Below are 12,318 nucleotides of genomic sequence, written 5' to 3' on the forward strand. Positions count from 1 at the left end.
TCATCTTCTCCTCAGAAAGACTGGGCAGCAGTTTTTGTACTCCAGTTAGCACAATTTAAAGTACTTTATATCAATTTAGCTCTTCTGGACTCCATGTCAAAGAGCAAGCTGGAAATCTTGCCATAAGTGCAGATTTGGAGAGAACCACAAAATCCACCTTGGAGTATCTGCTCCAGCTCAGTGTCTCATCCTGTGCTGCCCCCCACCCCGCCCCCCACCAGTGGCACACAGAAGGTCAGAGAGAGCTCCTGAACACGGGTCACTGGGACAGCCCCTGCTGATCAGTTCCTTGAACTGAACCCAGCCAAGAAGAAGGGAGAGAGGAACCCCTAACCACGTGAAGTTAGAAAACCTGCTAAGAAGGCTAAGAACACAGGGAGGAGATCAGTGGTGGGATCCAAAAATTTTAGTAACAGGTTCCCTCTCCAGCCCCCCCGCCCCAGCAAAGGGGGCAGAGGCGTACCTAGGCAAACCTGAGCCCTGGGCAAAACCTGAGTTGGATGCCCCCCCATGGGCAGCAACCCCACCATAACCCCCCAAAATTGTTTTGCACCATGGCCATTTCTAAATCATCATCACATTATAGAAAATGCCCCAACTCACAAACCTGAACACAGCAATGGTGAAACACACAGGTTCTTTGATAGGGACTGGTGAGATAACAGGTACAAAAGGCTGAGAATCCATGAATTGCAGTACCTGAAAGGGATTAACCCAGTTCAGGGAGTCATGTTATTAGTCGCAATTGCTATATGGAACCTTCACGTTCAAAGGCAGGATGCCTCTCGGGGAGGCGAGGGCGTGGAGACGGAAAAGAGGACCCAATTAGTAACCCCCTCTTGGCACACACAAATAATTAGTAACCCATTCGCAGGAACTGGTGAGAACCTGCTGGATCCCACCTCTGGAGGAGACGTACCTCCACTCGCTCCTCCTATCTGCCCTCAGGAGAGAAACCTCAGGAGAGGTCAAAAGGAGCCTCTTTTCTGGGAGCTGTCAATCGGCCTACTGTCCAGTGGAGAAGGGATCTACCCAGCTGTCCTGGATCATGTGACTGAGGGAGTACACCATATTGAGGCAGCCCTCGATGCCCAGGTGCTGAGTGGGTTCAGAAGAGCACCAATGGAGCTCTGGATTGGCGCCATTATAGGCAACTGGAGGAAACTGTCACTGTTAAGAAACATTTCTTTGGGAGGTGCAGAATTCTGCCAGCTATTTATACAGCGCATTTCAGTCGTTCAAAGCACTTCACATATTTGTTGCCTCAGTAATCCTGACAATCATTTATTTTCAAAGCTGCTGATTTAGGTACCGTAGCTGGCCAATGGGCCTACTGACACAGGGGAGATTCATAGCTCATAAGAACATAAGAACGTAAGAACTAGCCTGCTGGATCAGACCAGAGTCCATCTAGTCCAGCTCTCTGCTACTCGCAGTGGCCCACCAGGTGCCTTTGGGAGCTCACATGCAGGAGGTGAAAGCAATGGCCTGCTGCTGCTGCTGCTCTCGAGCACCTGGTCTGCTAAGGCATTTGCAATCTGAGATCAAGGAGGATCAAGATTGGTAGCCACAGATCGACTTCTCCTCCATAAATCTGTCCAAGCCCTTTTTAAAGCTATCCAGGTTAGTGGCCATCCCCACCTCCTGTGGCAGCATATTCCAAACACCAATCACACGTTGCGTGAAGAAGTGTTTCCTTTTATTAGTCCTAATTCTCCCCCCCAGCATTTTCAATGGATGCCCCCTGGTTCTAGTATTGTGAGAAAGAGAGAAAAAATTCTCTCTGTCAACATTTTCTACCCCATGCATAATTTTATAGACTTCAATCCTATCGCCCCTCAGCCGCCTCCTCTCCAAACTAAAGAGTCCCAAACGCTGCAGCCTCTCCTCATAAGGAAGGTGCTCCAGTTGCTTAGCCACTGTGCTACAGCAAAAAAAAAAAAGAGAGAGAGAGAGAAAGAAACTTTATAAAAAGTTATATAAATAAACGTTCCTTTAAAAACAAACACACACTCAGGGAATTGTATATCTTACAACACAGACCACTGAAGATAATAGGTGCTTAGGAATAATAAAAATAAAAACTCAAATATTAATTGCTGATTGGATGAACTCTGGTCAGAAAAAAAGGCAGTGTTCTCAAAAAGAGGGAGGCGAGAGGTTTCCAAACAGATTTGGTCTTTTTTCCCTTAGAATATATTCAAATGCATTTGATGTTTTAAGCTCACGGAGTCCTTTCCACTTCCAGAGTTAGGAAGGCGAGTTGTAATTGTTTGCTTTAACGAGCATGTATTTCCTGCAATCGTGTGAAGTGACGCATGTATCTGTTGATTTTAAAAAAAGAATAAACACGTTTGGAAAAAAATAATAATAAATAATCTCTTTACACTGATGGCAGCAACCGGGAGCCGCCCCTGTCCAAAGGCATTCCCCAGCTGTGTTTCATCTTCCCTGCCTCTCAGGGCAAGAGAAATGTCCCCGACTTCAGCAGAGAATCCAGCTTTTCAATCTTCTCCCATGAAAAACGCACAAGCACTGAATGGAAGCCGCACACTTGTGACTTTCCACACCTATCCAGCAACGCATGTCGGAATTCCACATTAGACCTCATATCAAATGATTAAAAGCTACCTAAAACTATTTCAAATGGGTACTGAAACATGCCAATCTTCATTTCCATCCCATACAACTGCTAGTGCTAGTTTAACCCAGTCTTGCTACGAAATCATTTAAATGGTTCCCTTCTTATCACTGATATTCCAGATGAAGACTCAACAGTAATGAAAACATCATGTTCTAGTCAGCCCTTCTCTCAGATGCATTCTTTTGCATGGACCGCTGACTGAGTGGGATTGACCAATCCTTAATATTGCTGTATAGATAAATCCACTTCACTCCATCTTCAGCCACACCAGACAGAGCCTCAAAGCAGAGGGCTAGAAATTATTTTATTCTTTTATGTTCCATTTTTCAACTCCCATTCCTGAAGGACAGAAAGAGAGAGAGAGAGAGAGAGAGAGATCAGAGTTAATCCTCAACTGAAAAAGCAGATTCCAACATATCTCGATGCAAGTGTTTCAGTGTTTACTCTCACACCCCACAATAATACAAGAGAAAAAGAGTTATGCTGAATTTCCCCTGCTGTGAATTTAACACATAAAATTCAGATGTTCCTTTCCCCATACCTGAAGAAAAGTAAAATGAGAATCTTGGAGGAAAACACTGCAACAGAGAAACACTTCAACGGTGACAGACGAAGAACTACATAAGCTGAAGGAAATCGTACGCTCCCGCCAGTAGCTTAAAAATAATAATAAATAAACTGGAACATACATCTAAAAGTAGAGTAAGGTCAATTCCCCACTGGCAGGTTTGACCTAGGTTCAACCTAGGTTTGACTTAGGTATTCCCCACAGCCACTGAGTTCGACACGGTTCCATCCCAGCTTCACCTCCTCAAACTGTCAAATTCCGACTCCATCAGGGAGGTACAACTTTTTCAGCGAACCTAGGTCGAACTCAGGTCGAAGCCACTAAAGTGGGGAATCATCAAGGAACTGTTCCCTCCAGTCACCCAATCACACCTCAGTGTTTTGGGCATGCTCAGAACGAAAGACTTGTGGCGGGGAAAAGCGCGCCCTTTAAAAAAAATCCTTCTTGTATATGAAGCGATGGCCATACAGATAAACAGCACACGTTTACACACTGCTTTTAGCTACATAGAGCACTGATTTGTGGCTATGTTGCCGTTATGTAAAAAAAAAACGGACGCACATTCACGTTCCCATGGTAACACGACAGCCAATCGGGAATAAAGAGCAAAAGAGGCGCTGAGGTGATCCCGCCCTCTGAGCTCAGTTCTGGTGGGATGAACTCGGCTGCTGTGGGGAGTAACAATGGAGTCGACCTGGGTGAGTTCCTTTTCAGGGAATCAGGTCGAATCTAGTTGACTCTGCAGTGGGGAATCAACCTAAGAGAGGCAATTCCTGTGGAGTCTATGAACAGCACATTTCGGCCCGGATGGTTGGATTTATTTTTTTACTTGGCTTTGTTTGTATGCCCACCTTTATCCACCAACAGACCTTCTCCTCCACTCCACTTTATCCTTACAACCATTCTGAAGAGCAATTAGGCTGAGAGTGCGTGATTGGCTCAAGGGCACCCAACAAGTTTCCTTGGCAGAGCGTGGCACTAGATCAGGCTCTCCCGGCTCCTGAATGAACACTCTAGCCCAGGAGTCTCCTATGAGTGCCACGGTGCCCACTGACACCTTTTCTGGTGCCCATCAAGGGTTGTTAGGAAGTGGGTGGGGTGAGGCAGCCACTTGCCCAACAGGGATTCTGACTGGCCACTGGAGTTTCAATTGGCTGGGCAGATTAAAATGGCTTCATTTCAGGGGCAGCTGCCCCACAGTTTTGGTTTTATTCACTCTTACTGTACTTCTCTTTTCCAGTTTATTTTTTAAAACCATCTGTCCCCTTCTCTTGAGCTTCCTCTGTGTGTGTGGCTGGTTGGCTCCACCCCCTTTTGTGGTTGGCTTCACCCCCATGGCAGTCATTCTGTGGTTGCACCCACCACCCTGTGTCAGAATTCCAATGGTGTCCACGAACATAAGAACAAGCCAGCTGGATCAGACCAGAGTCCATCTAGTCCAGCTCTCTGCTACTAGCAGTGGCCCACCAGGTGCCTTTGGGAGATCACATGCAGGATGTGAGAGCAATGGCCTTCTGCTGCTGCTGCTCCTGAGCACCTGGTCTGTTAAGGCATTTGCAATCTGAGATCAAAGAGGATCAAGATTGGTAGCCATAAATCGACTTCTCCTCCATAAATCTGTCCAAGCCCCTTTTAAAGCTATCCAGGTTAGTGGCCATCACCACCTCCTGTGGCAGCATATTCCAAACACCAATCACACATTGCGTGAAGAAGTGTTTCCTTTTATTAGTCCCAATTCTTCCCCCAGCATTTTCAATGGATGCCCCCTGGTTCTAGTGTTGTGAGAAAGAGAGAAAAAAATGAGCTAAAAAAGGTTGGGGAACCCTTCTCCAACCTCTGGGATCCCTCTTTCCTCCTCTATGTGTTGATGCTTGTTTTTAATCTTTGGTACTTATTTTAAGCTTGAATTTTAATTTGTTTCAATGCTGCATTTGTGTTGGTTTTACTGGATATTAAGGCCTTCTGATGGGTATGTTTTAATTGGTTAGCTGCCTCTGTGGCCCGATGGGGGTGGTAAAAAGGTGAGGTAAAAATCTTCATAATAAATAAATGAAATGCCCCACGCCGACACCATGCTGGCTCCCAAATCTAGGCGGAACACGAGATCTTACCTTTGCCTTCTGAAGTACGTGGCCTCTACAGGGGGATGTGCTTGAAGAGGAATGTCTCTTTAAGACCACCGCACTGTTCACAGGCACCGAACATTCTGTATCGCTCGTATCACAGCTGGAGATTGGCGAGTTTTCCAATGTCTGATGCTTAAGTACTGGAGACTGAATAAGAGCACAGAAGAATCTAAAACCACCCTGAATGGTTGCTGCCAGCAGGGGTGGGAGCAGTGGTGGGATCCAAAAATTTTAGTTACAGGTTCTCATGGTGGTGGGATTCAAACTGTGGTGTAGCACCAATGGGGCACGACAGGGGTGTGGCCGGGCATTCCTGAAGCGGGGCATTCCTGGGCGGGGCTGTGGCAAGGACGCAGCCGCTGCGTCGGTCCTTGGGCGGGAAATGAATGCACGCAGGTGCAGGCTGCCACGCACACCGGTGCACCTCCTGCTAGACTGCTTCCAGTTCTGCGTGCTACTGCTGAGAGGAGGGTCGTAACTAAGGCAGAAAATCACGTGGCAAAATTACCAATTAGTAACCCCCTCTCGGCACACACAAATAATTAGTAACCTGCTATCGGGAACCTGTGAGAACCTGCTGGATCCCACCTCTGGGTGGGAGCAAAAATTCATGAACATGCACAAAACTGATACGCGGATGAATAAGGTTTAGTTTTAATTTTAAAAGACGACAACGAGGGCAGGGTGTGCATGTGAGAAAAAGTATTCACTGTGTGGCAAAAAGAGATAACTTTCTCCCATTCTCCAAATATAAGAATTTGAGTCGCAAGCAATGGCCAATCAATTCAGCATGGACAAAAGAAAGCATCCCATATATAAGAGGGCCCTGGGTCTAATGGTGTTAAACAGGAATTAAATTCACAGAATACCATCAAAATGAAGAAACATAAGATACACCACGAAGTGGAAATTAAATGAGAAACGGTATCGATCAAAGAGAAAATAACTTCAAAAACTTCTGCTAAAAATTTTGCAACCACCACTGCAATTTCAGGGACAGGATCATTCTGTAAGTACTGAATTACACGCTCCCTACTAGCAAATCCTTTAGCGGGAATAAAGGCAACACCAGTTCTCTACAAAGTCCCTCATGAAGATGGCAATCTGAGTCTACATGCTGGATTGACTCAGGTGTGCTCTCTCCACATGGGCAAAGTCTCTCCAAAAAAAAAGGACGTGATGGTATTTTCCCACTAATGCACTGGAGGGGAATACATTCATAAATAAGACTAATAAAATTCCAGCCCAGAGTGGAGCAAGTACATTTATTCCCAACACATACTTTGAATTAAAAGAGAATAATTTATTTTGTGGTTTGTGACCTCACCTGTCATGAGGTTGGGGTGGGGAATCCGGCCTCCCCAGCTGCATTCAAAGTGGGGTGTGTGCAGTGGTGGGATCAAAAAATTTTAGTAACAGGTTCTCATGGTGGTGGGATTCAAACCGTGGCGTAGCGCCAATGGGGCTCGGTGGGGCATTCCAGGGGTGTGGCCAGGCATTCCGAGGGCGGGGCATTCCTGGGTGGGGCTGTGGCAAGGACACAGCCGCTGCGCCGGTCCTTGGGTGGGAAACGAATGCACGCAGGCGCAGGCTGCCATGCACGCCGGGGCACCTCCTGCTAGACTGCTTCAAGCTCTGCGCGCTACTGCTGAGAGGAGGGGCGTAACTAAGGCAAAAATCACCTGGCAAAATCACCAATTCGTAACCCTCTCTCGGCACACACGAATAATTAGTAACCTACTCTCGGGAACCTGTGAGAACCTGCTGGATCCCACCTCTGGGTGTGTGTGTGATTTGTTGATGTCCTTAAGGGCTCCCCTCCCCAATAATGCAAGCCATTGCTGCACATGGCATCTCAAATAACTCCCAGTTTATAAAGCAATAGAACTGAACTGCTTAACCAAACTTAGAGGGTCCCATCTACCCACACAGCATAACAAGAAGAGAAGCAGAACAGGTCGAAGTACCTGGGCGCTGGAGGTTCCTGATTTGGGTTCTATGGCCAGCCCCAGGGTGATGCCTCCGGCCAAGGCCTTCTTCAGGTTTTCCTTCAGCTCGGTCAGCTCCAATTCCAGAGTCACACGTTCAGACTCCTTCAACTTACACTCCTCCTCCAGCTTCTTTAATTTATCTTCAAGAATAACTAGGGTTTTCTTGCCTGAAATCCAGAAGTGGGTTTTTAAGTTGGGGTGAACTTTTATATACCTAATTGACATCAACGAAGCTCCCGCTTGACAGAAAATAACTTCAAAACTGCAACTGGTACAAAATAAGAGTCAGAATTGGCTGGCAATAAGAGGGTTATGGGAAAGATTAAGGAAATCTAGGATAAAAGGAGACTGTATAATAAATCAATGGTTAAGACTCCATGAAAAATTATAAGGGAAAATTATAGGATCAGTGTATACTTATATGGTAGGGGATAAAGAATTTATGTTAAGAACGTTGAAGCAAAAATGGGAGAAAGAAAATTTTTTAGAAGAAGAAAAAATAGAAAGAATTATGGATAGTATAACGAAGATAAAGATTGAAAAATATGTGGAATTGGAAAGAGAAAGGCAAGTTACTTTAAAGTGGTATAGGACCCCTTAATACAACTAGCCTATACATGATCAAAGGACTAAACCCAAAATGTTGGCACTGTGGGAGAGAAAAAAGGAGCATATTATACTCATATGTGGATAGAATGCCAAAGTGGTAAAAAAAGTTTTGGGGAGAATATTTTGAAATATGTAGAACAGTTAGTAAAAGTAAAAAAAATTGATGTAAACAATGATTTATTAATTGTGGGGATAATAGGATGATATAAGAGTGAACAGAAATTTGGAAACCAATGTATAAAATAATGATTAGAGCAGAACACGCAGTGTTGGCGTTGGGCTGGAAAGATAACAAGAAATGGATAAAGTCTCAAGGAAATGGATTGGGAGTATAATTTGGGGAACCAGGAATTCAAGTTTAGAAAGATTTTTGCACAGAGGAACTGGCAAAAAAAAAAAATACACTATGGCAAGGAAAGAGAAGAACTAGAAGAGAATCATAATTCATGGAGCTATGGACCATTTGTATTAGAAAGAAATGGATGGAAGAAGCCGGATTTAACGAAGAACTATGGAATAAGAGAATAAGAAGAATGAACCTTCTGCTGCTTGCTTGAAATAATCAATGGAAAAGAAGGGGGAGGGGGGTGAAAAAGGAAAAATGTATAGTTGGAACAAATATATTGAATGTTAACAAATATAATAATATTCTATACAATAATTTTTTTAAAAAAAACAAAAACAAAACAAGAGTCAGTACAATTTTCATGTCGCCTTGACGCCCAGAGTTCAGGGTCCCCAAAGTGGCAAATCATCGTAAATTCAGAATAGCAGTTTGCATGACCCACTAAGGAAGGTAACAAAATTCAAAACAGGAACCATTAATTGCACATTTATTTGAAGTTGAATGTATTTGAAGTTGGAAACTTTCATATTTGGGATTGTGATTGTGCTCTTCTTGTTATGTTAAGTTACTTTACGTTGTACACCGCCCAGAGCCCTCTGGGGGTGGGTGGTATATAAATTAAATAAACAACAACAACAACAATTTGTGGCTGCAGGACGGGGCATCTGCTCGGCTGGCAGAAGACTCCAGGCTCTATGCCTGGCATCTCCATTTAAAACCTTCAGGGGATAGGTGATGTGAAAAATTTTGACCTGTGATCCTGCAGAGCTGCAGCCAATCAGAGCAGAGAAGCAGTAGAGCAGTAGCCTCAGCACAAGCGTCTTGACTCAGTAGACTGGTTTTGATTGTTCTAACACCCAAAGAAACCCAACACCCAACCTACCAGTGTTCGCTTCGAGTGCTGCTCTGAGGTCTTTCCTTTCTTTCCGGAGCTGAGCCAGGCGACTCCGCAACACTTCTTTTCTCCTCAAGAGCTCCTCCTCTTTGGTCTGCAGCCTCTTTGCGTCTGCTTCTACGCGGTTCTTGCCATACTTGTACTGATCAGCATCTGCCCAGGAAGACCAGTTATTAGATCAAAACACACGGGAGACGGAGCTGTCACAGATCGGAAACAGGAGGATTACAAGGGGCTTTGAACAGAGTAATCTGTAAGGGTTTGTTACTCCAGCCAACACCGTGTTTCCCCGAAAATAAGACAGTGTCTTATATTAATTTTTGCACCCAAAGATACGCTATGTTTTATTTTCAGGGGATGTCTTATTTTTCTGTGGTCTGTTCGTCGGGCATGCTTCCAAACAAAAACTTTGCTACGTCTTACTTTCAGGGGATGCCTTATATTTCGCACTTCAGCAAAACCTCTACTATGTCTTATTTTCAGGGGATGTCTTATATTCCGGGAAACAGGGTAATTGAGACTCATGAAGATATCAAGAGCTTTTATTGAACCGTGTCAGGACCCCAGGGATGAGTAGCCAAAGGTGGGGGCTCTGTCTCCTGTCCCTGGTATATATCAGAAAACATTTGCACATTGGCATTCCCCCTCCCCCTTTTCCCAAAACAATTTTCAACAGACAAGGAAGAGTAAAAGAAAGGACTGTTATGGAATTGGGGCGTGCGAAGGACTCCTCCTTGGTCCCAGGAAATGGAAGATAAGGAGAATGTATGCCTGAATCGGGGCACATAGCCAAATATCTTGAATTATTAACTGAACCCCAACAGAGATGGATTGTCACAAGGGCCAGATCCAATACCTTCCCATCGGCCATTACAAAGGGTCGCTACTTATCCATCCCTCTCCAGGATCGGGTTTGTCCACACTGCAAAAATCAAGTGGAGACTCTTGCTCACATTATTCTTGACTGTCCGAGATATGTGGACATTAGGAATTTCTCTCCCAGGCTGGCCCTTCACAAACCTGAAAGTGACTCTGACTGTTCTGTTGTGGAGCTTCTGTTAAACAACACAGATGTTTTGGAAAAAGTAGCAAAATTTCTTTTACAAGTGACAGAACTTTCTAAGTAATGTATACTGCTATATACAGTCTTCCTGTCTGCGCTTTGAATGTACTCTTGATTTGTATTTCAAAAATGTCTGGCAACGCTCTAGAACCTATTTTTAAATGCCAAATAAAGGTGGTTGTTTTTGTTGTTGTTTGCCTGAATCACTAGTTACAAAGCGAAGCAGTAGGAGAGCCATCCAGACCCCAAGCGGTGAAAAGCTAGGAGTGGCCTTGGGCGAGTAGCAGGAAATGCCAGACTCTGTGGAGCCAGGCCGGTCTCTGGGATGCCAGGCCCAGCGGGAGCTAGGCCGGACATAATCCTATTCAGCCTAAGCCTCTGGATTTCCTTGGAGTAACTCTGAAGAGGAAGTCACTACAAGGCATTCAGCAATTAATCAGTACCAAAGCATCACTGCCTTTCCAAGAAACATCCATGCTTAAGTAATGATGTTACGTTAACAGAAATGACCATTTCTGAAGGGAAATCAGTCATTTCAACACCTCGAGAAAAAAACAACCCTAAATCTCATGTGAAATGACACATTGGCCTGAAGATCCTTTCAGTATTAGACTTTTTAACACATTGTTTACACATTGTAGGTGAACAAAGAAGAAGAGAAGAGTTTGGATTTATATCCCCCCTTTCTCTCCTGCAAGGAGACTCAAAGGGGCTGACAATCTGCTTTCTCTTTTCCCCCCCCTCAACAAACACCCTGTGAGATGGGTGGGGCTGAGAGAGCTCACAAAGCACTATTTGCACAACATTGTGTCAGAGGGCAGCCAAATTGATTTGCAGAAGAGCAGCTTGATTTGAGTCCAGGAGCTCCAGATTTTCGGGGTGTAAGCTTTTGAGAGTTACCCTTCATCAGACATCTGATGAGGGGAACTTTGACTTGTATTGTCAGCTTCCACAGCTGGAATCAACTGCTGTTGCAGGTTTTCTGGGTTGTGTGGCGGTGGTCTGGTAGTTTTTGCTCCTTCAGGAAACACATCTCACCATGACGTGCCTCTGAAGATGTCAGCCATAGATGAAGGCGAAACCAGACCACAGCCCAGAAAACCCACAATAGCCAGGACCTGGTTGGTCTCCAAAGTACTACTGGACTTGAATCTAGCTATTTTTACAGAAGTTTCCAGAAGTTTCCAAAGATATAGCCTTCCACAGATGGAGTACACTTACTAGAGGTATTGCGTTTCACATTTGAAGCAAATTCTGATTTCTTCTGAGGATTGCTTAAAGTTCTCCCTTTCCCCACAATTCCATTTGCAGCCAGAGGAGTCTTCTTTCCTTTAAACTAATAAGAAAATCAAATTATTTAGCTATTATTAGTAGGAAGCAGAAATATCCTGTTTTTATTAGGTCAAAGCATCTCAGATTCAATTCAATAAGCCTTTATTGGCATATAACACGATAGTATAAAATACAGTTCCAGTTAAAAAGTGAATAGTAAAAGACTTCGCGTTTGTCCCCCCCCCCCCCCACCCCCCCCCCCCCCCACCCCCCCCCCCCCCCACCCCCCCCCCCCCCCACCCCCCCCCCCCCCCACCCCCCCCCCCCCCCACCCCCCCCCCCCCCCACCCCCCCCCCCCCCCACCCCCCCCCCCCCCCACCCCCCCCCCCCCCCACCCCCCCCCCCCCCCACCCCCCCCCCCCCCCACCCCCCCCCCCCCCCACCCCCCCCCCCCCCCACCCCCCCCCCCCCCCACCCCCCCCCCCCCCCACCCCCCCCCCCCCCCACCCCCCCCCCCCCCCACCCCCCCCCCCCCCCACCCCCCCCCCCCCCCACCCCCCCCCCCCCCCACCCCCCCCCCCCCCCACCCCCCCCCCCCCCCACCCCCCCCCCCCCCCACCCCCCCCCCCCCCCACCCCCCCCCCCCCCCACCCCCCCCCCCCCCCACCCCCCCCCCCCCCCACCCCCCCCCCCCCCCACCCCCCCCCCCCCCCACCCCCCCCCCCCCCCACCCCCCCCCCCCCCCACCCCCCCCCCCCCCCACCCCCCCCCCCCCCCACCCCCCCCCCCCCCCACCCCCCCCC

At 46.7% G+C, this 12,318-nt stretch overlaps 1 protein-coding gene across 1 annotated transcript in view; it reads right to left on the bottom strand.

Annotated features, from left to right (window-relative positions):
* Positions 1 to 1,840: 1,840 nt before the first annotated feature.
* Positions 1,841 to 12,318, bottom strand: part of AFAP1 (actin filament associated protein 1) — a 78,805-nt gene continuing 68,327 nt past the window's right edge. The window contains exons 11-15 of the mRNA XM_048515362.1: positions 11,464 to 11,578; positions 9,168 to 9,332; positions 7,306 to 7,496; positions 5,324 to 5,485; positions 1,841 to 2,983 (exon numbers count right to left, since the gene is read on the bottom strand). Of these exons, the coding sequence (XP_048371319.1) occupies positions 2,957 to 2,983; positions 5,324 to 5,485; positions 7,306 to 7,496; positions 9,168 to 9,332; positions 11,464 to 11,578 (660 nt within the window). The 3' untranslated portion in view covers positions 1,841 to 2,956. The remainder of the gene's footprint in view (positions 2,984 to 5,323; positions 5,486 to 7,305; positions 7,497 to 9,167; positions 9,333 to 11,463; positions 11,579 to 12,318) is intronic.

Source organism: Sphaerodactylus townsendi, linkage group LG14 (assembly GCF_021028975.2).
Source record: "Sphaerodactylus townsendi isolate TG3544 linkage group LG14, MPM_Stown_v2.3, whole genome shotgun sequence".
Taxonomy (NCBI): domain Eukaryota; kingdom Metazoa; phylum Chordata; class Lepidosauria; order Squamata; family Sphaerodactylidae; genus Sphaerodactylus; species Sphaerodactylus townsendi.